Source organism: Artemia franciscana, chromosome 2 (genome assembly GCF_032884065.1).
Source record: "Artemia franciscana chromosome 2, ASM3288406v1, whole genome shotgun sequence".
NCBI lineage: Eukaryota > Metazoa > Arthropoda > Branchiopoda > Anostraca > Artemiidae > Artemia > Artemia franciscana.
Window position 1 is genome coordinate 25,210,708 of NC_088864.1, and position 24,355 is coordinate 25,235,062.

Genomic DNA, 24,355 nt, shown 5'->3' on the forward strand with positions numbered 1-24,355 from the left:
ATTTTGGCTTACACACACACTAAAAAAAAAAACATTTGAAAAAGGCGTTTTTTATTACCTTTTTCTCTCTTAGAAATTTTCATTATTCTTGAATGTTTCCAAGAGGAAATTTTTTTCAACTCGATAAATCGAATTTACACAAAATATAAAATTTAAGCTTAGAGTCTGACATTAAGCGTATTTATTCTGACATTAAGCATGTTACTTATAGTATTAAATTAGATCAACTTTTGCGCCATAGAGGCCTGGACAGGGAAAGAAAATCACCCATAAGGAAAAGGAGTCCGTGAGGTATAAATTTGAACTCTAGGGTAAAGAGTGGGGAATTGAGGAGGGGTGGCAATCCCCTGATTTTTCGTACTTTATTTTTTTTACTCTATTTTCACTCAGAGAAAATGGCGCCAGGCCCATTATGGCCCCTACGTCAATGTTTGAAAACTATCTAGGTAAGTCATCTGAGACAGTTCAAGATAACACCGGAAAATTTAATTTTCACGAATTATTCAATGATAGTGCGTCACCCCTAAATTAAATTGACATGTCTCAGATATCAGATTTTTGTTAGAGTTGCCAGGGCCTGGCTGATGATTTATTTATACTGATAACAAACTTAGATTTTACCATATGTAGATTTAATAAAAAGTTTGATGTACGGATAGCTGGGACTCATAAGAGGACAAAATGTCATCAGTCAGCCATTTGGGAGTCCTAAAAATAAGATTTGAGACCATATTACTTGGATTTACCATATAGATGGATATAATGGGTATACCATATAGATGGTATAAGATTTACCATATTAATTGGGGAGCATAAACCACTATTTAAACTTGCAACATAAAAATTAGACATTTTCGTTCATAAATATTTTTCATTTTCTTAAAATTGACTTTAAATGTTTACTGGGTAAACATCTGATTTTGCTCATATAAGTCACATTTTTAAGAAAAGATAATGCGCGCTTGGTTGTGATAATACCGCGATACGACGTTGCATTTGAAAACGTTGACCGGAAAAATAAGAATGGATTTCTATACTCTGTAAGGGAGTCATCGACTGACTCTGTTAAACCTTGGGTTTACCTTTTGTATGAACCAGCCAAAGATGTGAGTTCTTTCGATTACTTCTTTTTGACTACATATGTTAAAAATCATATGAAGTATAGTATCACCTAATACCCTTAGCCTTTTTGGATACTCAGGATCAAACATGCCACTTTTCCCAAAACCCAAACTTGAATATAAGCAACGGGCGACTTATTTAGCTTACAAAAGTTGCCCCAGGGGCTCTCGGTGGTTATATCCCCCTTGGAGGTATAGCTATTTGACAGTGTCGACTTTTTTGAACAAGATCACCATTCCAAAATTTTGATCAGATATATTTGTAAGAAAGACAGCTAAGAAGGGAATGGGAGGTGACTGGTTCCCCTCTGACTACTTTTTAATATCTTCCTCAGTCTGCCCCCTTAGTTTAAACTTAAATACCCTCATATGTACTTAAGGTATTACAAATACGTCTTTTCGATAAACTTTGCGGACATAGTGTCTTATAATTTAGTTGAACATATCCCTCAACATTCCCCGAAGTTTCACATTAATACCGTTAGCTTTTCTTTTAATACACCTAGGATCAAACATCGACCCTTTTCCTAATGAAAAATACTACGTGTAGAAAAGGGCACCTTGCATAACATGCAACCATTGCCCCAGGGGCTGGGAGGGTTGTCAGCCCTGGAAGCATAGGTATTTGATTTTTTGGCTATTTTGAACAAAATATCTATCTCATAATTTTTATCAGCTATTTTTGGTGAAAAAAGAGCGTGGAAGGGAGCTGGTTGCCCTCTGATCACTTTTGACTCTTAAAAAGGGAACTTGAAATGTTGATTCCAAATTACTCAAGCCTCTTTCAAAGTTCATACTATTATCTATTCCATAAGAGCCGTATATATTAATAATGAGCAACTTGCATAACTTTCAGCTTTTGTTCCGGGTATTGTGGGGTTTTGTCGACCCTAGAGGCATAGTTATTTGAACTGTTTTGACCAAAATAGTTATCTCAAAATTTTGATCGGAAACATTCGTGAAAAAGGAGCGTGAGGAAAGTTGGTCACCCTCCGATCACATTTGACTCTTAAAAAGGGCACAAGAATTTCTTGTTTCCAAACGAATGAACCCCCTCTGAAGCTTATACAACCACCCCATCCATATGAAGTGTCTTTAACAATAAAAATAATAACAAATAAATAATGATACATTGAAGCTTTATGGCTCTCTAGTGTAGGTACCGCTATGACATTGCCTCTGATTTCAATTCCTATTCATAAAACAAGGATAATTTTCATGCACTTATGGCCTTACGAGCAATTTGAAAAGTACTACATTCTGCTTATTTAGAATCAACATAAACAATAGACTTTGTTGTTTTACATATCAATCAAAGCTTCGTTTATTAGAGTTTTGGTTTCTTCTTTCATGGTGTTGGCAGGTTTTAATTCCCACTTCGACCTCATTTTTTTTATATTCGTGTTTTTTATTCTTATATCAATACTTCAAGAAATACAATCATCCTTAAAAAGTGAATTACTCCAAATATCTACAAAGGGGCAGTGTCTGAAATATCAAAAATTGATTATAGAGTCATCCATTCCGTGATTTTCGAGGTGAATTTTTCCAGTATTTTTTTTCTTGTAATAGGGATGTCTCTCTAGAACTCTAGAGAGGAAGTATAAAAGAGGGGGAAACTTACACAGGGGAATTAAAATAAGTTTAAAATGAGTATAGATTTGAAGAGATGAAAAAATTCCATTTTGAATTATATTAAAATGACTCTTAGGAACACTTGTCTTTTCCCTCCTCAAAGTTTCATGGTGCCGCTGATGATCCCCACCTCTCCCCTTTCTGTTCCGGTAGGATTATGAATTAAATTTTTGCAGTTACAAAGATTTGTTTTAAACACTAGGAATGGAGCTACCACCCCAGAGACCCATTTTCCAGGCTTAGTCAAAAAATATTCATGAGAATGAAGGAAGACTGGAGATTAATAACTAGCCCCTCCCCTCAAAAAAAAACGACAACTTCTAATATATTTTTTAAAGCTTGAGGGGAGTCAGATGAACCTTCGACCTGAAGTTTGCTTTTTAAGCACATTCACCCCCACCTTTACAAAATCAACTTTGCCAGCTCCATAACAACCAATGCGCGATTTTACCTTACTTGTCATCCCTGTGCATGATTTGATCAAGCATCAAAATAATCGACTTAGTTAAATGAAACCTTAAAATGAATATCTACATTAACCTTTTATTTCGTATGGACCGTATGACTCGCTGGGAACGAATGCTTCTTCTTGCCGCCTTGCTGCCTCTGAGACAATAAAATCTGATCATAGAATTTTCTTCATTAGCATTTGGACCTCTTTCTGATAAATTGTTGTTTTGTGCCACAAAATTGCAGAAAGTGCCATTTGTTGCGGTACTATCATTTGGCTATTTAAAAAGATTTTAGAGCTTTTATATTTCCGTCAGAATGTGCCTTGTGCCAATTTTCTACTTTCATTCATTAAATACGATAATCACTGGAGGGACAAAATTAAGGACAAGCAAACTTGTCGTGTATGATCTGTGATCATACTTTCCGCAGATTTTTGTATTTTTGTAGACAGGAGCTTGAATTCGCTACATTCGGTTTCTCTTGAATGATGAATTTGATGGAGTAAATTTACAAGAATCAATTACTCTTTGAGGGTATTTCCCCCCTTTTTCAAAAATGTGGCAAATTTTTCTAAGGCTCGTAGCTTTGGGAGAGCATGAAATTAAATGGGAAAGTAAAATTTCCTTCAATTAAATTATGCTGATGACGTGTGTATCCTAGATATACATATTAGGACAACAGATGATATTTTAGAGATTTTAAGAGTTCAGAATTCAAGAATATGTCTGAAAATTAATGTTAAAAAGGCTGTGCCGCTCAAACTTGGAATAAGTGAATGTAAAAATGTGTTATTGGGTAATGAGAAGATTGATCAAGTGGATAGCTTTCCTTATTAAGGTGTATTACTAGTAAAGATTATGGAAGTAGTGAGGATTTTGAAGATAAAATAGTCCTGGATCATTTTTCACAGTTGTAAAAAGTTTGGAAGAAAAAGAAAATACGTATACGAACCGAGATTAGTATATTGGAAGTAATAGTGATGAAAGTGATTAAGCATGGTTCTAAAACATTGGCACTTCAAAAGATGGAGGAGATTTGTTAGATGTTTTCAGGAGGAATCGTCTACAGGTTCTTTTGGGTACCCGTCTGACTGATCCTATTTCAAACAGTAAGCTGTACAAAAATATGGTTCTATCCCACTTTCTAGGTATATAATGAAAGAAATGTTGATACGTCCTTTTTGGCCAGACAAAAAGCAGGTCATCCCTGAATGACATGGAAGGAGGTCATAAAGAAGAACTTAAGTGAAACAGGGACTTTTTGTTAGGGTGTAAAGAGGTACGCTTTGAGTAGAACAGGATGAAGGAGGATCGTGTGTAGCTTTATTTTCCTCGTGTGGCTCGGTGCTGCATTAAGCTTCTAGTAATTAGAAGCAAATATATCTGATCAAAATTCTGGAGTAACCTTGGCTGAGTAGCTTAATCTCCATGAATTTTACATATTTAATATCCTCATAGAAAGGAAATGCATTTTTTGTATATATTGCTATCAAAATCTTTTTTAGAGTTTTGGTTACCAATAGTAAGAGCTGCTGTTTACTTACGGTTTGAACCACCAACTGTTCTATAAAAACCTTTAAAAATGGTAATGATCAAAAAGCAGTTAAACTGGAATACTACTTTCTAACTGAAAAATCTCAAATATTAACGAGAATATGACTATATTAAAACTATTGTAAAAAATCTATACACAAATAGGTTTTTTTGCGGTTAAATGATGTCTATGTAAAAACACTTTCATAGTTCCCTTCCCTCGATATCAGTTGGACCCTGGCCAAAGAAATATAATATTTAAGTTCAAAAATAAAACCATATTAAGTCCCTGTACCCCATTGGTGCTCATAAGTTTTTGTTAAAAAATGGATTTGCTTAGGCCTTAGGAACATTTCTATGATCTACAATGTTAGTAACTTCTATCAGATAAATGTCAAGTTTTTAGCTAAAACTATTTTGCTCGAACTATTTTCATCTGTCATCTAGTATGTGTTGATGTGTGACTTCAACAAAATTAATTAAATTTTGGAGTATATATCCTTTCTTACTTTGCTCTAAAATGTAACACCGGTTAAGTTGAAAGATAGGATATTTAATTTCCTGCATTATGTAAACATTGCAGCCTAAAGTTTTAGAATAGACTCACCTGAATGACAATGTTGTTAGAGGTCTATAAGACTTGTGACTTTCTGGATTTGTAAGTTTCATTCCCCAAAAGTCATTTCTAAATAGTTCAAAAATCCAGGCATCATCAGTCACATCTGGATTGTCACTTATCGCACTCAAATCATCATGAACAAGGTCACCATCTATTGAATTTGAATATACTATGGCAGCAACTACAGCACAGAATAGACTACATGCATAAGCGGTTGCTTTATTGGTTCCTTCTTTGCACTTGAAAACACTTAAGAGAACTCTCTCTGAGTTCTTGAGTCTGTTCTTGTTAAAACCGTTTTGTAAATTTGAATTAAAGGTCTGTTGATATAAAGTTTGTAGGCCCATCCGTTGTTGGCAACCATAAATGAATGGAATTTGCATATTGTTCCTGCGCCTCTGAATTGCCGAAGGCCTCCTAAAAATAAGTCAATATAAATAATGACCAAATATCGTATTTCTTAAGGCTGAGGAGAGGCGCGATGAAGGTGTGTTTTTGATGCTTAAGAAGAACTATTCACGGAAATACCATGGAATATTAATACACAGATACTTAGCATAAAAACAAGCTCTTTTAAAGGCGAAATCATATTTCCATTAAATGGTTTACAAATATCGTTCAAAGAACTACCATGTGTTATTAATATTATGAATATTTTTACAGCCTCACTATATAGCACGGATGGACGTATAAACTTGGTTGGGGCCTTTTTGACTGTGAATTTAGGGTCCTAGGAACCTTTTAAGGATTTGAGCCAATCTTGGGCAATATGTCACTTCTTCAACGCCACATGATCTCTCCAAAATCCATATAGCATCAGATCAAGTTTCAAGATAGTCATTTTAATCAAAGGGGTTGAAAAGGTCGAAACATACGCTACAAGGGGTTAAAGGTTAAGTGCGCCCCTTAGGTGCTTCAAATTACAGAAACAAGCTATAAAAATACAGACTTTATACATATATTTTAATACAGAAGTGGACAGGAAGTGGACAGCCGCTCTTTCAACGCCACATGATCTCTCAAAAATCCATATAGCATCCGATCAAGTTTCAATATAGTCATTTTAATCAAAGGAGTTGAAAAGGTCAAAACATATGCTACAAGGGGTTAAAAGGTAAGTGCAACCCTTAGGTGCTTCAGATTACAGAAACAAGCTATAAAAATTCAGACTTTATCGATACATCTTAATAGAGAATTGGACAGACGCTCTTTCAACGCCACGTGATCTCTCAAAAATCCATATAGCATCAGATCAAGTTTCAATATAGTCATTTTAATCAAAGGGGTTGAAAAGGTCAAAACATATGCTACAAGGGGTTAAAAATAAGTGTAACCCTTAGGTGATTCAAATTACAAAACCTAGCTATAAAAATACAGGCTTTATAGATACATTTTAATAGAGAAGTGGATAGGAAGTCGACAGCCGCTCTTTCAACGCCACATGATCTCTCAAAAATCCATATAGCATCGGATCAAGTTTCAATATAGTCATTTTAATCAAAGGGGTTGAAAAGATCAAAACATATGCTACAAGGGGTTAAAAATAAGTGCAACCCTTAGGTGCTTCAAATTACAGAACCTAGCTATAAAAATACAGGCTTTATAGATACATTTTAATAGAGAAGTAGACAGGAAGTGGACAGCCGCTCTTTCAACGCCACATGATCTCTCAAAAATCCATATAGCATCAGATCAAGTTTCAATATAGTCATTTTAATCAAAGGGGTTGAAAAGGTCAAAACATATGCTACAAGGGGTTAAAGAGTAAGTGTACCCCTTAGGTGCTTCAAATTACAGAAACAAGATATAAAAATACAGACTTTATAGATACATCTTAATAGAGAATTGGACAGCCGCTCTTTCAACGCCACATGATCTCTCAAAAATCCATATAGCATCAGATCAAGTTTCAATATAGTCATTTTAATCAAAGGGGTTGAAAAGGTCAAAACATATGCTAAAAGGGGTTAAAGGGTAACTGCGCCCCTTAGGTGCTTCAAATTACAGAAACAAGCTATAAAAATACAGACTTTATAGATACATTTTAATAGAGAAGTGGACAGCCGCTCTTTTATCGCCACATGATCTCTCAAAAATCCATATAGCATCAGATCAAGTTTAAATATAGTCATTTTAATCAAATAGGTTAAAAAGGTCAAAACATATGCTACAAGGGGTTAAAAGGCATGTGCAACCCTTAGGTGCTTCAAATTACTGAGAAAAGCTACGAAAATACAGACTTTATAGACACATTTTAATAGAGAAGTGGACAGGATGCACATTGACGAAATGACGATCACAGAATAAATCCTAATCATTATGATTAAAAGTTCTAAAAGGAGGTTCCTGAAACCATTCCTCTGATGTTTCCACCACATTCCCTTAATGTAATCAATAAAAGAAACTTTTGTGAAGTTCGTGATCGGATGAACCTCCACCGTCCTGATTTTTTACTATCAAATTTTACCTATGTTGGTGTCGCAAAAAAGTTACATTACTCTTTCTTAATTCTACGCTAAAGTGTAACCTAATATGATAGATAAAGATTCCTTTTTATTCTAAGTCAAAGAAAGTAATATTTACCGGAAGACCTTGCATTGGATCTTCTGTCTAAGGTTACATGAAAACTTGTTTACGTGACAAGAAAGAACCATTAAAAATGAGGAGACAACTCAATGTCTGTTTAACATGCTTCAAAGAAACTTTTTTGTAAGAAGCTTATGCACTGGAAGAAAAAAGGGGTTCGTTAGAAGGGTTAAATTGAAACTTCGGCTAATATCCAGTTTCCTCAAACAAGACGTGAATTTTGCTCCAACGAATTGGTTCGGGAAAAGACTTTGATAGTATTCTTCAACCGTTTTCAAGGAGATAGGTTTAAGCAGTTGTCATAAAAAAATGGGCAACAAAGGCTGGCAGCACATGAATGTTAGTTAGGTTATCGACTAGATGGGTCTCCCAGCCTGGGTCCCCTAAAATTTTCAGACTACTACGATTTTTCCCATATAACATCTTACACTTTCCACATGATCCATGTATGTTTGGTACTTTTTAAAAGCCCCCCCCTCCAAAAATAAACAAAAAAACGACAAAATAATTTGTAGTTTCCTTGCGTTGGTTTTCTAACAAACTGTTCAAGGTAACATAGGGTAAAGGATCGTGGTGAAAATTGATAAAACCTTCTGAAGTTGTTTTTTTTAATTAAATTATATCTATCGAAGAGCCATACTACTCTCTTAAGTGAGAAAGGTGTATCTTAAGGAATAAAAGCTTTTTAGAACCTAACATTTCAATCCTTCTATCTGTTCCGTCCATATATTTCCATTTATATGTAATTTTATATCATTTGTACAAAATTATTGACCTTTATTTCAAGAAGTTAAATGACACGGCTCCTCGACCCTTCTAAATGGAAAGAAAGAAATACAGTATTAAGGCTTAAGAGATAAAACATTGCCATTTATAATTTTATTGCGTTTAAACAGCAGATAATAAGGCCAAAGCAATCATTCAGTAAGAAAAACAAGGCACTGTCAGCTCTATCCTAAATAATAAAATAGCTTGTAAGCTGAAATTTCACCATGAAAAGCATAGATGAGGAAAGAAAAATAATTTCAAATTGGAAATTAACATAGCAAATACCATGGATGTGGTAATAGTGCTTTAACGCCACCATATTTTTTTTTCCACCTTTTAATTCAGGTAGGTCAAAATAGACATAGATATAGACATATACATAAGAGCAGACATAGACATAGACATAGAAACAGAGACAGATATAGACAAAAACGTAGACACATACATAGATATAGACATAGATATAGATATAGACATGGATATAGGTTAACCTAACCTGTCTATTCTGACCCAACTAATCCTCTTGATGATGCAAGATTTCCTGGCTGGCGGAAAACATACGTTAGCGGAAAACTGCGGTGGCGTTGAAACACCCAATTCCGTGGATATACAGTCAATGTTAATAATGATTGCAATATAGAATTATGGGTGAGGAGCTTGAGATGGCAAATTTCATTTGCTACAGAGATGGACAAGTCACAATCTCCATCCATAGGACACCTATCTACTGTGTAATCTTTTCATGATATATTGAAGGTTAGAGATTCGAAATATGGCACATTTTCAATTTCTTGAGGTCCGTGTATTAACACGACTTATTGCTAATTAAGTAGATATATGAATTCTTCTTAGAAAGGTTTATCATGACCTTTAAAACTCGGTAGAAGACATGGACTTTAAACGACAAATTAATAGACTTAGTTTTGACTTCGTGTCTAGAAAATTTCTCATCCGTCGTAAAATTTTTGTTGCTGTTGATAATATCACTATTTAGCTATCGATAGTAATATACTACAGGGGCATAACTTACAACCCTTCCCCCTCAGGCTGGGGGGATGTCAATCCTGGAGGCCTTGTTATATAATTTTTGGATCACTTCCTATATATTACTATTCCAAAATTTTGATTGGATGCATTTGGGAGAAACAGGGATTGGGGGGCTTGTTGCCATCCGATCGCTCTTGACTTTAAAAAAGTCACTGGAATTTCTAATTTCCAATTGAATCAGCCCCTTCCAAAGCTTTTTTGACCAGTCCTTCATGAAAGTCTTGTAAGTTCATAATGGACAATAAGCATAACTCTTAGCCCTTGCCTCGAGGGCTGTTGGTGGGCTTACATCCCAAAGATATGATTACTGGACCTTTCTACTATGCTAGACAAAATAGTTTGCTCAAAATTTTGATTGGACGTCTTGGGGAAAATGATGAGCGTAGGGGAGGGGGCTGATTTGCCCTCCGTTTACTTTTGACTCTTAAAAAGGACACGAGAAGTTTCAATTTCCAATCTACTGAGCTCTTTCAGAAGTTTCTACGACAACTCCTTTTATGCAAGGTGCCTTTTAAGAAAAAAAATAATACAGTGTGCCCACTTAGCCCCTTAAATTAGACAGTGCTATTATGTTGCCTGAGATTTATGATTAGCCCTTTTGTATTGAGGACCATATGGAGTTCCAAGTCGGTCGCAATGATTTGCCCATTGCAAATTCTAAGCCTATCCGTGAGACTTCTTATGTTGGACTATCTGAAATAGGAAGTGACAGCTCCCTTTAACTTTGTTCTTGGAACTGCCATCTAACAACTGGATATTTTGACGTACTACAGTTGATTGAGGAATGTTCTTCTGAGTTTAAGGTTGTAGGAATCTGTGAAACATTTTTAAGTTTTGACCAGTCACTCTCGGCTTATTTTTATAGGTTATGATTTGGAAGCAAGGAATTTAACATCTATGATCCATGGTTGACTGGAATTTTTAATGAAGATTAATTTGAAGTATGTAATTAGAGATGTTTTGGTAAGATGGGAAATTTTTTTCTTGAAATTAAAGTATGAAAAAGAAGATTTTGGTTAGTATGGAGTATACGCCCCCCCGTGCTCACCTGGATGAGTTCATTGACGTTTTTGACGGGCTGTATCTATGTGTTTCTTCTAAAGGTTTGGATTTTATCTACATGGGGGATTTTAACTATAATTCAGTCTTTTCGGTAATAATTTTCATTTTTAAGCATATGATTTTAAATAATCTTCACCCCTTAGCTTGTGTTAAAATTCGTGTATCAAGTATATTGATACTTTTATTGATTATGTTTTCGTTGGTCCTACTTATTTGAATCATAGTTGTGCGGAAAGTAGGTGCACCCTGGTTTAGACTATCTCTAGTAGTAGCTCAGTTATTTTGTCTTAAAAAATTTCATACAAGATCAAAAAAAGTAACGGTTCATGTACTTATAAAAGAAGATCTGAAAAAAAATTCTCCAAGAAATTATGGTATTTCAGCTGTGACACTGTGTTAGAAATAATTGATGATTGTTCACTAGCTTACAATAAATTCATGTCTATTTTACAACCAATTTTTACCTTGTGAGCTGTCAGACGGAAGAAGGATGAACCACAAAAATCATGGATAACTGACAAAATCATAACGGAGAGAAATAAAACAAAAATCTAGCATATAAAAAAGCTCTGAAAACTCGGGATCCCATTGATTTCGAGGAGTTCAGAAAGAAAAGGAACAGGATAGACTTCATGCAACACCAAGATAAAAGAAGGTATTTGAGTGAGAAGTTCAGTGAGCACAAGGGTGATGCTAAAGCAACATGGCACATTATCATCAAATTTATGGGAAGAAAAAATTGCAGCCATTCTTCTTACATTGACATTAATATCACATCTGTAAGTGATTAAGATGTTACCGCTAATCATTTTGGTTAGTTTTATTCAAAAATAAGGGATTTAGTTAGGGGAGTACTAGAGATATTTCACACATTTTTCTTTCCGATGAAAAGTGATCGAGGAGAAGGACTGAAGCTTCTGTATGAAAAATACACAATTAAAAAGGTTATAAAAATTGTTAACAGTATCAAATTAAATTCTGCTGGGACTTACGGTGTAAATCTACGGAAATTTAAAGCCACAATAATGCACCTACTTCCTCCCCCGCTTCACATTATCAACGTATCCCTCACAACATGAACCTTTCCGGATACCCTATACAGGCCTAAGTATAATCTCTTTTGAAAGGTGGTTTGAAGTCAAACATGGGTAGTTGGAGATCAATGTCAATATTGCCGCTATTCTCCAAGATACTTGAGAAAGTAGTCGGTCACCACCTTTATGGTCATCTTTCGAAGCATGGCTTATTAAGTGTGAAACAGTTTCGTTTTCGGAGAGGCCATTCTACTAGTCATGCTGCTATTCACCCCATTGTTTTCGTGAATAATTCTATGGAAAAGGGTAAAAAAACATTGTCCTTTGATTTTAAAATGCTTTTGATACAGGAAATTTTAGTGTTTTCATTTCGAAGATAGGAATGTATAGGTGTGAAAGCATCAAGTCTAGAATGGGTTTAAAGTTATTTGAATGGTAGGTTTATTGATTTTTTTTATTAAAAATGTCCTCTCTACCCCATTTCGTGTAACTTGTGGGCCCCTTGCAAGGTTCGTTGCTTATCCACTCTTCTATTTGGTATATGTTAATACAATGAGGTTCCATCTGCCAGAATCTTGACTGACCTCGTTTGCTTATACTTATGACAATACATTAACAATTTCTATTTGGTGGTTACGTAAGTTGGATTTGTAATGTTAAATGTGTTTTAAAAAGTTTTCAAGCTTTCACTATTTTGAGCGTACTATCTGTTAATATTGCGAAGAATAATCTTATTTAATATTCAAGAATAGGTTAGCCCTAAGAAATTAATGGAGAAATTTTGTCTGTGAGTGAGCCAGTTAATCAAGCGCATAAGAAGCGCTTACCCTGAATAAGATACCCTGGTCTCTACCTAGATTGATTAATTAAAATAAAATTACGCGAAAAGTTATTCAAAGAAGTGTAAAAAACTTCATTAAACCAAAAGTGAGCAGAAGTGAAGTAAAATATTCTAACAACTACTACAACTGTAAAACTGTGAAACTAACAACTGTAAAACTACTACGAATCACTATCAATAAATAAGTGGAACTCACAACGAACTGAAATTACAATAAAAACCGAGTCAAACTCAAAACAAGCAGAAATTAACATGAGTTGGGCTGAAAACCCCCTTGCCTTCTCAGGACCACAACATAATTTGTGATTTAGAAGAAAAAATATATATGAATGTGCTCTGTCAGTTCAATATACACATGCTGATATTTATTTCTTAGAGTCTTAATAGTTTTTGATCTATTAAAGTTAGAAAAGAGAAAACATATCAAATATATTTTTAAACAAAATGGCTGCCTATAAATTTTGATTGAGAGTGTTTGAAAAATTATGGGTTAAGGAGGAGTGCTGCTTGCCACCCAATTACTTTTGACTCTTAAATCTCTTAGCTTTACGAGTACTTGCAATAGAAGTAATAGTTTGAGTAACAGCATTAATAGCAGTAGAACTAGTAAGTGTAGCAGTGATAGTAGTATTATTAGTAGCTTGTACACATTGCCTTTTGGTCAGTTAATCTTCCCCTTCAAGCATTCTTTGAAAGTACTAACTTAATACCCAAACCAATTCCTGAGAGAAGCTTTTTTGACAATCTGAATCCACATACCGTAGTGTCTTTTGATGTAGTTAAAACTAGTGCTCAATTTTCTCTCAAATTCTCTCCTTCATAGATTTAGTCTTAATAATACTAGTATCATAGCAGTATTGTTGGCAATGGGAGAATTAATAGCATTATTCATGTTGTATTAGTAGTAGTAGCAACAGTAGTATCAGTAGTATTGATAACAAAAGTAGCGTATACATGTTGCCTTTTTATCAGTTGAACATCCCCCTCATGATGCCACAAAAATATAATCTTGATGCCGTAAGCTGTCCAAAAACATTACTGATATGCCCTTTCGACCCCTTGTTCATTTTGATACTCTAACCCTTACAAGTTGTTGCGATTGAATTTATAGATGGAGTAATTCAGTAGCAGCAATAGCAGTAGAAGTAGTAATAGTAGTATTAGCAAAAGTAGCAGTGGCAGTAGTGTTAGTAGTGGCGTGCACATATTACCTTTTTGTCAACTGATCATCCCCTCTAAGAATTTTCTGAAAGTTCCAACTTAATACTCAAATCAATTCTTGAGATACGCCTTTTTGAAAATACGCATGCACAAAGTGTGTTTTGATTCGTTTCAAATTCCCCGTTGATATTCTGTCAAATTTTTTACCTTAATACGCATAGCCTTAATTGCATTGGTATTATAGTAGTAGTGGTAGTAGTAGGAACAGTATTAGAAGTAACAGTGTTGTGTTAATAATAGTAGGAACAGCAATAGCAACAGTATTAATAGCAGTAGTAGCATATACATGTTACAGTTTAGACAGTTGAATATCCCACTCATGATGCCCCAGAAATTTCTTCTGGATACGGTAAACTGTTCCAAAATTGTTGACGATATGCCTCTATCAGCAATCTGTATGCACAAAGTATGTTTTGATTTAGTTTATCTCAAAATTCCTTCAAAAATCCATTCCACATATGCTCAGCCTTGGTTGTACTCGCTGCAGAAGCAGTAATTTTAGTGGTAATAGTGTTTCTATTAGTAGAGTTGTAGTTCTAGTAGTAGTAGTAGCAGTTATAGCAGTAGTTGTTGTAATAGCGCACGAGTGTCATCTTTTGGTCTATTGACCATCTCCCTCAATGGGACAAAACGTGTCAAGATTAATACGCACGAACTCAGTTGCATCTGAAAGTGCATGCAAGGTAGAGAAACTAGGACAAATGCCAGACTGATGATTAGTTATTAGAGAAGTCCCTGTAGTCGTATTAGTACTAAATAAAAATGAAGAGAGCCTACGATACTCTATTTTTTTTAGCAACCCTAGAGATTACAGGAAGAAGAAAAATAGGTCTACAGTTCGAGATTAGAAGTGAATCACCTTTTTTATACAAATATACAACATTAGCAACTTTAAAATGAGGAAAAACACCAGAAGAAAGAGACAGGTTAGTTATGTGTGAGATGGATTTAGAAACAAAATAACCAATTTTTTTTAGACATTATTGCTCAAGCCAAATCCATTCAATTGGAAATATGAAGCTATAACACCCTTTTAAGAGTCAAAAGTGATCAGAGGGCAACTAGTCCCCCTCCCACGTCCTCTTTTCCCAAAATCCATACAATATAAATTTTGAAATGACCATTTTATTCAAAACAGTCCAGAGATCAAATAACAAGGCCTTTGGGGTTGAAACGGGGTTGAAACGGGGTTGAAACAAATACCCAGAATCTGGGGGCAAGGGTTGTAAGGTATGCCCTGGGGGCAATATAAGCTGTATATGAAATGGGTAATCGTATAAACTTTAGAGGAGGCTCATTTGACTGGAAATTGAAAGGTATAGTTCCCTTTGTCAGTCAAAACTGAAGAAGGGCAGCCATCCCCTTTTCCGAAGCCCTCTTTTCTCCAAACACATCTGATTGAAAGTGTGAGATAGCCATTTTGTTAAAAAAAGAAAATAGTTCAAAAACATATAACAATGCCTCTACCGTTGACACAATCCCCCAGAGACCAGGGGTAAGGGTAGTGAATTAAACCCAGGGCATATAAGGTTTTTATGGAATAGGTGATTGTATAGAAATCAGATGGGGCTTGTTTGATTGGAAAAATTGGAAGTTCTTGTGCCCTTTTTAAGAGTCAAGAGTGATTGGAAGGAACCAGTCTCCACCATACGTCATCATTTACCAAAACACATCCAATCATAATTGGGAGACAGCTATTTTGTTCAGAATTGAAAAAGGTTCATTATTTATGCCTCTGGGGATGTCGAATCCCCCACAATCATCTGGGCAAGGGCTGTAAGTTAGGCAACTCGTTCACTGTTTACTAACGGTATGTGATATTGAGAGAGATTTGCACGTTGGATCTTTACTGTCAAAAAAGACGAAGGGAATTCAGGTGGGCCTTTCAGAGAATTTTGAAGGAGTGATGAACTAAATCAAAATCCCTTGTATTCACAAGGGTTGTCAAAAGGGCGTAGCTCAGGAATGAATGAGTATATTATTTTGGAACTTTCAGGAAAAGAATGATGGAGATGGTCAATTGAGCAAAAGATAATATTTGTACGCTATTACAATAACTACTGCTATAACAAGTACTACTGCTGCCACTACTACTACTACCACCACTACTACAGCTAAAACTCTACTACTACTACCACTATTACCACTAAAATTACTGCTTCTGTAGCGAATACTACCAAGGCCGAGAATATGTGAAATGGATTTTTGAGGAAATATTGAGGTGAAAGTAAAGCTAAATCAAAACGTACTTTGTGCATACAGATTGCTAATATAGGCGTATCAGCAATAATTTTGGAGCGGTTTAGCGAATCAAGAAGAAACTTCTGGGACATCATGAGTGGGATATTCAACTGACCAAAATGCAACATGTATCCGCTACTATTGCTATTAATATCGTTGCTACTGCTGTTCCTACTGTTACTAATACAACGCTCTTACTGCTACTACTGTTCCTACTACTACCCCTACTACTATAATACCAATACAATTAAGGCTAAGCGGATTAAGGTAAAAATTTGACAGAATAACAAGGGGAAATTAAACTAAATCAAAACACACTTTGTGCATGCGTATTTTCAAAAGAGCGTATCTCAAGAATGGATTTGGGTATTAAGTTGGAACTTTCAGAGAATCCTTAGAGGGTATGATCAGTTGACAAAAAGGTAATACGTGCATGCCACTACCCACACTACTACCGCAGTTACTTTTGATAATGCTACTACTACTACTACTAATGCTATTACTGCTACTAAGTTACTCTACCTATAACTTCAATTGCAACAGCTTGTAAGAGTTAGAGTATTAAAATGAATAAGGGGTCAAAAAGGAGTCGAAAGGACACATCATTAATGTTTTTGAACAGCTTACCGCATCAAGATTAAATTTCCGTGATATCATGAGGGGGATGTTCAACTGACAAAAAGGCAACATGTATATTCTATTTTTACTATTAATGCCACTGATACTACTGTTACTGCTACTACTAGTACAACATTAATTCTGCTTTAGTTCTCCCACTGCCAACAATACTGCAGTGATGCTAGCATTATTAAGGCTAAGTCTATCAAGGAGAGAATTTGAGAGAATAATGAGGACAAGTTTTGACTAGATCAAAAGACATTACGGTATGTGTATTCAGATTGTAATTTTTAAGTAATTTTTCTTCTTAAGTTTGAACCTTCAAAGAATGGCTGAAGGGGAAGATCAATTGACCTAAAGGCAACATGTGGAAGCTACTAGTAATACTACTACCACGGCTACATTTGCTAGTTCTACTATTACTGTTACTATTACTCTAACTATTACATCTATTGCAAGTAATCGTAAGGCTAAGAGCTTTAATATGTAAATTTCAAGAATTATATGAGTATGCAGGTTATCGAAAGGACATATCGTCAATGTTAAAGCACTGGCTAATTGTATAAAGTTGAAACTTTTAGGACTTGATGATAGGGATGTTACACTGACCTAAAGGCAATATTTTAACACTACTGCGGCTCCTAGCACTAGCGTTCTTACTATTAATACTACTGATAGTACTGCTAATGCTAATACTACTGCTGTAATTACTATTACAACTATGCCTAAGGGTATGGAGGTGAAATTCTTAGGGGATTTTTAGGGGAAATTCAACTGAACAACAATATACCGTATGTATGCACGTTGCCAAAAAGGGGCTTCAGCAATATCTTAGGAACGGCTTGGCGTGTGAAGTTGAAACTTACAGGGCATGTTGTGGGGGATATTGAACTCACCAAAAGGCAATATTTGAATCCTACTACTAAAATTTCTACTAATACTGCGACTTAAACTAAAACTACTACTGGTAAAAATGGTGTATCAGCAGTGTCTTAGGATCAGTTTTGTGTGTGAAGTTTAAAATTACAAGGCTTATCTTGGAGGATGCTGAAAAAACCAAAAGACAATATTTGCGTCCTAATGCTACAGATTCTACTCAGGCTACTACTACTGCTTCTAAAGCTATCGGTTGCTATTCCGGTTACTATTACTGTCGGTTACTATTACTAAGGTTGCTATTCCTACTGCTACTAAAGCTAAGGTGAAAATTTTGTGCAAAGTTGAAACTGTGTTTAACTAAACTGAAACACAATATACCCAAGCTGGTTGTCAAGAATACATATAAAAAATGCTTCAGGATCGGTTTATGGTATGAACGTGAAACTTTAATCTTGTGTTGAAAGGATCTTGAAGAAACCAAGCGTGCTATTCTCATACTGCTACTAATACTTCCACAAATATTGCTACTACACAAGCTATGGGTGTTAGGGTGAATATTTTGAGGCCAATTTAGTCAAATGTTGAACTCGAAACTAAATATGAGCAAGTAGATTGTCAAAGGGTTGACGAAGCAGTATCTCAAGAAAGGCTTACGTTATTAAGATAGACCTTTGAGGGTAGGTTTTGGCATATTCTGAACTGGCAAGAAGAAACTATGTATTTGCTTTTAAAACTAATTCTACGGTTACTGTGATTAATGACACATAGGGTACTAAGGTGAAGATTCTAGGGAACGATTTCGGGGAGTTTCAATAAAGCAAAAGACTATCTATAAGCAGGTTTTGAAAAGGGGATATAAGCAATATCATAGGCACACCTGCTCTATTATAGCTAGTAGTATTATTGGAACTTTTAAAGGAGCTTATTTGATTGGAAATTAAAAGTTTCAGTGGAATTTTTAAGAGTCAAAAGTAATTGGAGGGCAAGCAGCCCTCTTCCTTAGCCCATAATTTTTCAAACACTTCATATCAAAATTTTTAGACAGCCATTTCGTTGAAAAAACAGATTTGACAAGTTTTTTCTTTTTTAACTTTAATAGATAAAAAATTATGAATACTTTAATGAATAAATATCAGAATGTGTATATTAAACTGACAGAGCACGTTAATATGTATTTTTTCTTGTAAATTACAAGTTATATTCTGGTCCTGAGGAAGCACGGGGATTGCCAGCCCAACTCATGTTAATTTCGGCTCGTTTTGAGTTGGACTCGGCTATTTATTTAATTTCTATTTATTTATTTTCTTGAAAAGTCTTGAATAAAAAATGTTTTAAAAAGCGTCTTGAAATGTCCTGAAACGTCTTGAGGAAAAATGTCTTAAAAAAGCGTTTTGAAATGTCCTGAAACGTCTTGAAATACTTCTCGAAGAAAAGATGTCTTAAAAACGTCTTTAACCGTCTTGAAAGGTCTCCAAAAAACGTCTTGAAAATTACCTCGAAGAAAAATTCTTAATAAAACTTCCCTGCTTGACTAATGGAATCTAACGAACCCTATTACGTAACACCCCAAACCCTATTATGTAAAATTCGACGAAATCCTTAAAAGTCTCTATGACTTAACACGCAAAAGTAAGCATTCCCTGTGACGCAGTAGTTATCTCTTAGAAAACACTCCCTATTACGCAAACAAACAGGTGTGTCTTGAAGAAAATTAGTAACACCTGCGTCTTGAGAGAATCGCCGTTCAACCGAAATCATTAAAGGAAGGAAGGAGTAGTGGCTATGTTTGCCATGGAATTTATCGATAAGATACTACTCATACATGTTTGACGATGGGAGGGAGAGATTTAATTCCCTCTATGCTTTTGTCACCCCCCGTATATATTGGAAATTGTATTTTCTTTAGTATTTTTATTGGAAAAAAACTTTTTGTGTAATTTCATTGAAAGAATCGTTTCATTGAAATTTCATGCATTTTCATTCCGCAATTGAGTCCACCTAGGGCAGCTGGAACTTTTCTTGGTATGGGAGGAGGATTAAAGGTTGATTTTACGGGAAAGTTACTTTTTACTCGTCCACAAATTTTTTTCTTCGCGATTCAAATGAAACTACTTTTGATGTGATCTTTATTTCCTTTGTTATCTGTCTGATTCAAGTCTTTAAGCCATTTTTGCACCTATTTTTTTAATTCAAATAAGTTTATTGTTATTTGTTTCCATAAGCGTTAGAGCATAGTAAGAATATATTGCATTGTTACGCTAGCGTAATTGGAATTCTTTCCATCAACGAATACAAATGTAGAGACATTAGTATTTCTACTAACTACCTCATACAATGCTCTTTCATTAGAAAAAAACAACTTGAAACTGATTCCAAATTCCTGGTACTCCTTAAAAATACTTAAGTAAAATCTTAGAGAGCACCTAAAATTATGAAATCTACATTACATAAATGGTTTCTTTTATTTTGATTTATTAATCTATTTATTAGATTTATTTTGCTCATCCAGGTGCAGATTGCATGGGCAGATCCAAGTGTTTTTAGGGGCTTGTGACCATCCCCAGAAAAGATCCAAATTTACGGTAAATACAGGGGATAGAGAGGCAAAAATTACTGAATAAGGTGCCAAATTTTCATCGTGACCTCCACCAGAACATTAGTTCTGCATCCTCCTCCGACAGCCTACAAATCGTAAAATTAGATTTTATTTGAAAAAGACTTTAATTTCTGATTGTTTTTAAAATCATGCAGGAGATCCCTGTCCAATATGGAAAAAAATTTCCGCAAATACCCCCCGACCCCTAGTAGAAAGTTGCTCCTGCAGAAAATTTCCCCTGTAGAGTTTATCCCTGACAAAACTCCCCCATGGATAATTTTTCCCGTTTAAAATCCTAACACTACGGAAAGATACGCTAGGCCATTTATATCGGCCAAAAAATCCCCCCCTTCCAACCGCCCCCCTTAACAATTCCACGTGTAAAATTGAGTAGGCAAAGAGAAAGCAAGACAAATACAAAGAATCTCGTGCATGAGCTCTGACAAATTTCACCATTGTAAAACTTCTCCACGAAAGTTCACCCCCCCATGAAACATCCCTCCCCACAAAAATTTCTCTTCGTGGAAAATTGGCCTAGCAAATATTTTACCCACCCCCAAAAAATATGTCTGTAAACTTGTCAATAGCGAGTGCTTTACACAAACAATACGCAAACTTCATGACTTACAGTCCTTTATCCAAGGCTGTTGGGGTCATTTGATCTCCAAAAGAATAGCCACTGGACCTTTCAACTATGGTGATTAAAAGGGCTATCTCAAACTTTGTTCGGTCAACTTTGAAAAAAAGGGTTTGGGAGGAGGGCTAGTTGCCCTCCAATCTTTTTGGTTAGTTAAAATAGGCACTATGACTTTCGATTTCCGTTCAAATGAGCCTTTTTTTTATATTTTGCGACTGTTGGTTCGATTGGATCACCCCTGGGAAAAACAAAACAAATAAATTAAACAAATATAGATACATCCGTCATCTTTTTTACACAAAAATGCCCAATTCCACATTTTCGTAGGTAGGAGCCTGCAGCTTCTACAGTATGGTTTTCATTAAGATTCCTTGACTTTTAGGGAGTATTTTTTACCCTTTTTCGAAAATCCAGAAAATTTTCTCAGGCTCTTAGCTTTTTATACATAACACTAAATTTAATGGATCTTATATATTTGGAATCAGCATGATAAGCCAAATCTTTTGCCGTCATTAAAACGTCAATTAAATTAACGTCAATATTCTGTTTTAGAGTTTTGGTTACTATTGAGCAGTGTCGTTCCTTGCTCATAGTTGGTAACCATGAGCTATTTGATGCATTTATTGAGAACGAAAAATATCACACATTAAGGAAGTTAATTCTCGCCTAATTCACTTGTTTTTTTTTTTGCACCCGGCAGTAAATTTATAGATTAAATATGCAGGCAACACAAGATTTACAGGTATCAGATCTGCCAGTAAGATAAATTTCAATTGGTTTAAAAATCTCCTGAAACAACAGGCATTTTTTTGTAGTTTTAAAATTCTTGAAACATAACTGTTTTTTTTTTTCTAACTGTCTTAATTTTCTCCTAATATCTTCTCTTCTTCTCAGAAAAAAAGCTAAGACAATTGATTTGTATCTTCATAGTTATATTTTGTAATTGCATAAATTTTAAGTCACATTTTTTACCAACATCGGCAAAATATGAAATCTAACTATACAAGGAGTAAAGTTCAATTATCGAAGTTCAAAGCTCACAAATTACCTTTCTTACTTTCTGTTGCACATAATCCTGTGAAACAAACTAACATTCATTGAAAATACAGTCTGCCTTAACACAGATAGTGTCTGCACTATTCTCTAGATAAGAGTTTCTTCTTTATAGGATCCTTTACACGGCAAAGACATGCGTTCAGAGAGTTTTTAAGAAAGAAGTGCTTTCTATAGAAGGATCTTGTTTTATTGCTATTGTTTCCCGAAGTATGCTCTTTAATGCTGCTAATAAATACTCTCAAATTGGATAGAATGGTACAACTTAAAAGGGCAAACATTAATCTTTCTTTTTTATTTTACCAAAATAAATTGTATCCAGCGAATGTACATCTTTCTGTGTTTCTATGTTTCTGTGTACGTCTATTCAGTCTTTCTGTATTTCAGTTGTTTTCAGTACTCTTTTTCGGATAAATCACACAACATGTTTATTATTTTTTCGTTTTTCCGTTTTTTGTTGTTGTTTTTTTTTTTTAGTGCCAACGTTCAAAAGGGATTCAACAGAACCCTTGTGTTATCAAATCATTGAAAGTATTTTGATAATAATATAACACTAATACAAACTCATGTTCAAAGAAAGGTCTAGGAAAATCTTACATCCTAATTAATTAAAGAAAACTTTCTGGAAAAGAATTTTTTTAAAGAAAAGTAAAGATTATATTAAACCTATAATAAATCAAACTCAAGACGACCGTAAATTACTAATAAAGAATAAATAAAATCCAGAATGAATAGAAATTATATAGACAATCATAGCAAAAAATACGTACAACAGGTGCTGATATAAATGAAAATGTAAATCTTAAAACGAATAAAATTTAAATTGAGCATACAAATCAAGCTTAAAACAAACACAAACAAAAATTGCTGTCGACGCATAAATGAAACCCAAAACAAACATAAATTAAATAAACAATTATAGTGAATAAACAGAGAAAAGGTACTAAAAGAGTGAACAAATAAAACTTAAGTCTAGTGAAACTTAAATTGAATATGCAAATCAAGCTTGAAATGAACAAAAGTAACTGTAAACAAGAGATTAGATTTTGCCTCCTTCTCTCACTGTAAAAGTCCGGTGCATTGCTGAAATATGTCTCGAATAGTCTTGAAAGGGACAAATAAACTGAATGGTTGATATAATGCTATTAATTTTTGAAAGATCTTCAGTTTAAGATTTTATTTCAAATTTCTATTTGTTTCAGATTTTATTTCAAATTAAATTGAGAAGATTTAATTTCATTCTCATTTTCAATGCCCTAATAACTAGAAAAGAAAATATCTTGTTTCAAAATTTTGTTTCAAAAGGAAAAATTTTGTTTCACTCAGAGCTATATCCCCAAACTTTCATTTTATTTTAAAATTGTCTGTTTAATTTCAATGTTGTAATCCCAGTAAAAAAGAAAATATTTGTAGTAAATTTCATTTTAGTAAAGTGACAAATAAACAGTAAACCTTACACTTTTACCGTTAGGGAAACGGGCAGTAGACAAACTCTTGTCTGTAATGAGTATAGGCGGGTTGGACAGTTTTGGAAAGAACTCAAACTGAACTTTCGTAATGTTGGGAATAGAAGATGGCCAATAAGGTTTTTAGGGAGGAAGGGGGCGTTCAGAAAAAGATTTATATTTTAATGATTTTTGTCACCATACGGATTCGAAAGTGGCATTTCAATCCAATGGAACTGCGTCCTAGACAGTTGGACCAGCAGTCTATTCCTAATATTATGTTGCGGATAATTCATTCTACGAAATAGCCAATTCCACAAGCGGAGAATTTCTATGTCCGGCCTATAAGGATGATTTTTTTTTCTTAAGGGAAATTTGTTATGAACAAAAAACTTAATAAAATAAAAAAAAATTACAAGAAGCCCAGAGATCTAGGCTTCTGCGGTAAACTCCAGACATTGATTACGTAATCCCGTATTATTGCAATAACTGACATGTAAAGGAAAAATCGATTATTAATTATAGCAATTATGGCAACTCATCCCTGGCCCTCCATGCCTTCCAAAAGAAACATTTTATTTACACTATTTTATTCCAAAAATTATGGGAGCTGAATCCTGGTCCTCTATGGCCTAATACCCCTCCCTAACTCGAAAAAATTATCAATGATTGATAGATCATGAGAGCAGACACCTGGCCCTCCCTCTATGGACCGACCTCCCCCCTCTCCAAAAACCTTACTGACGATTTTCTATTCCCAACATTACGGGAGTTCAGTCTATGAACTCTTTCCAAAACCGATCAAGACACAGGGATGACACGACCACCCAATAACCCTGGAATAATGGATATTATTCTATTTAAAACGCCAATTATCTGGGAGAACAGACCCCCAAATATGGAAGTCAAACAAGAATTTAAAAAACTACTTTCCATTTGTTTGCGAATTCATTTGATCAGTTTGGCA

At 34.7% G+C, this 24,355-nt stretch overlaps 1 protein-coding gene across 4 annotated transcripts in view; it reads right to left on the minus strand.

Moving 5' to 3' along the window:
• The window catches only part of LOC136039230 (protein O-mannosyl-transferase TMTC1-like), a 327,626-nt gene that overhangs the window by 221,931 nt on the left and 81,340 nt on the right, over positions 1-24,355 (minus strand). Inside the window, exons 1-3 of one of the 4 annotated variants that reach the window (XM_065722775.1) lie at positions 21,939-22,012; positions 7,944-8,085; positions 5,349-5,777 (exon numbers count right to left, since the gene is read on the minus strand). In XM_065722775.1, the coding sequence (XP_065578847.1) occupies positions 5,349-5,777; positions 7,944-8,014 (500 nt within the window). In that variant the 5' untranslated portion in view covers positions 8,015-8,085; positions 21,939-22,012. Of the gene's footprint in view, positions 1-5,348; positions 5,778-7,943; positions 8,086-21,938; positions 22,064-24,355 lie in introns of those variants that run through there. The other 3 variants (XM_065722801.1, XM_065722785.1, XM_065722793.1) reach the window with 3 other exon arrangements.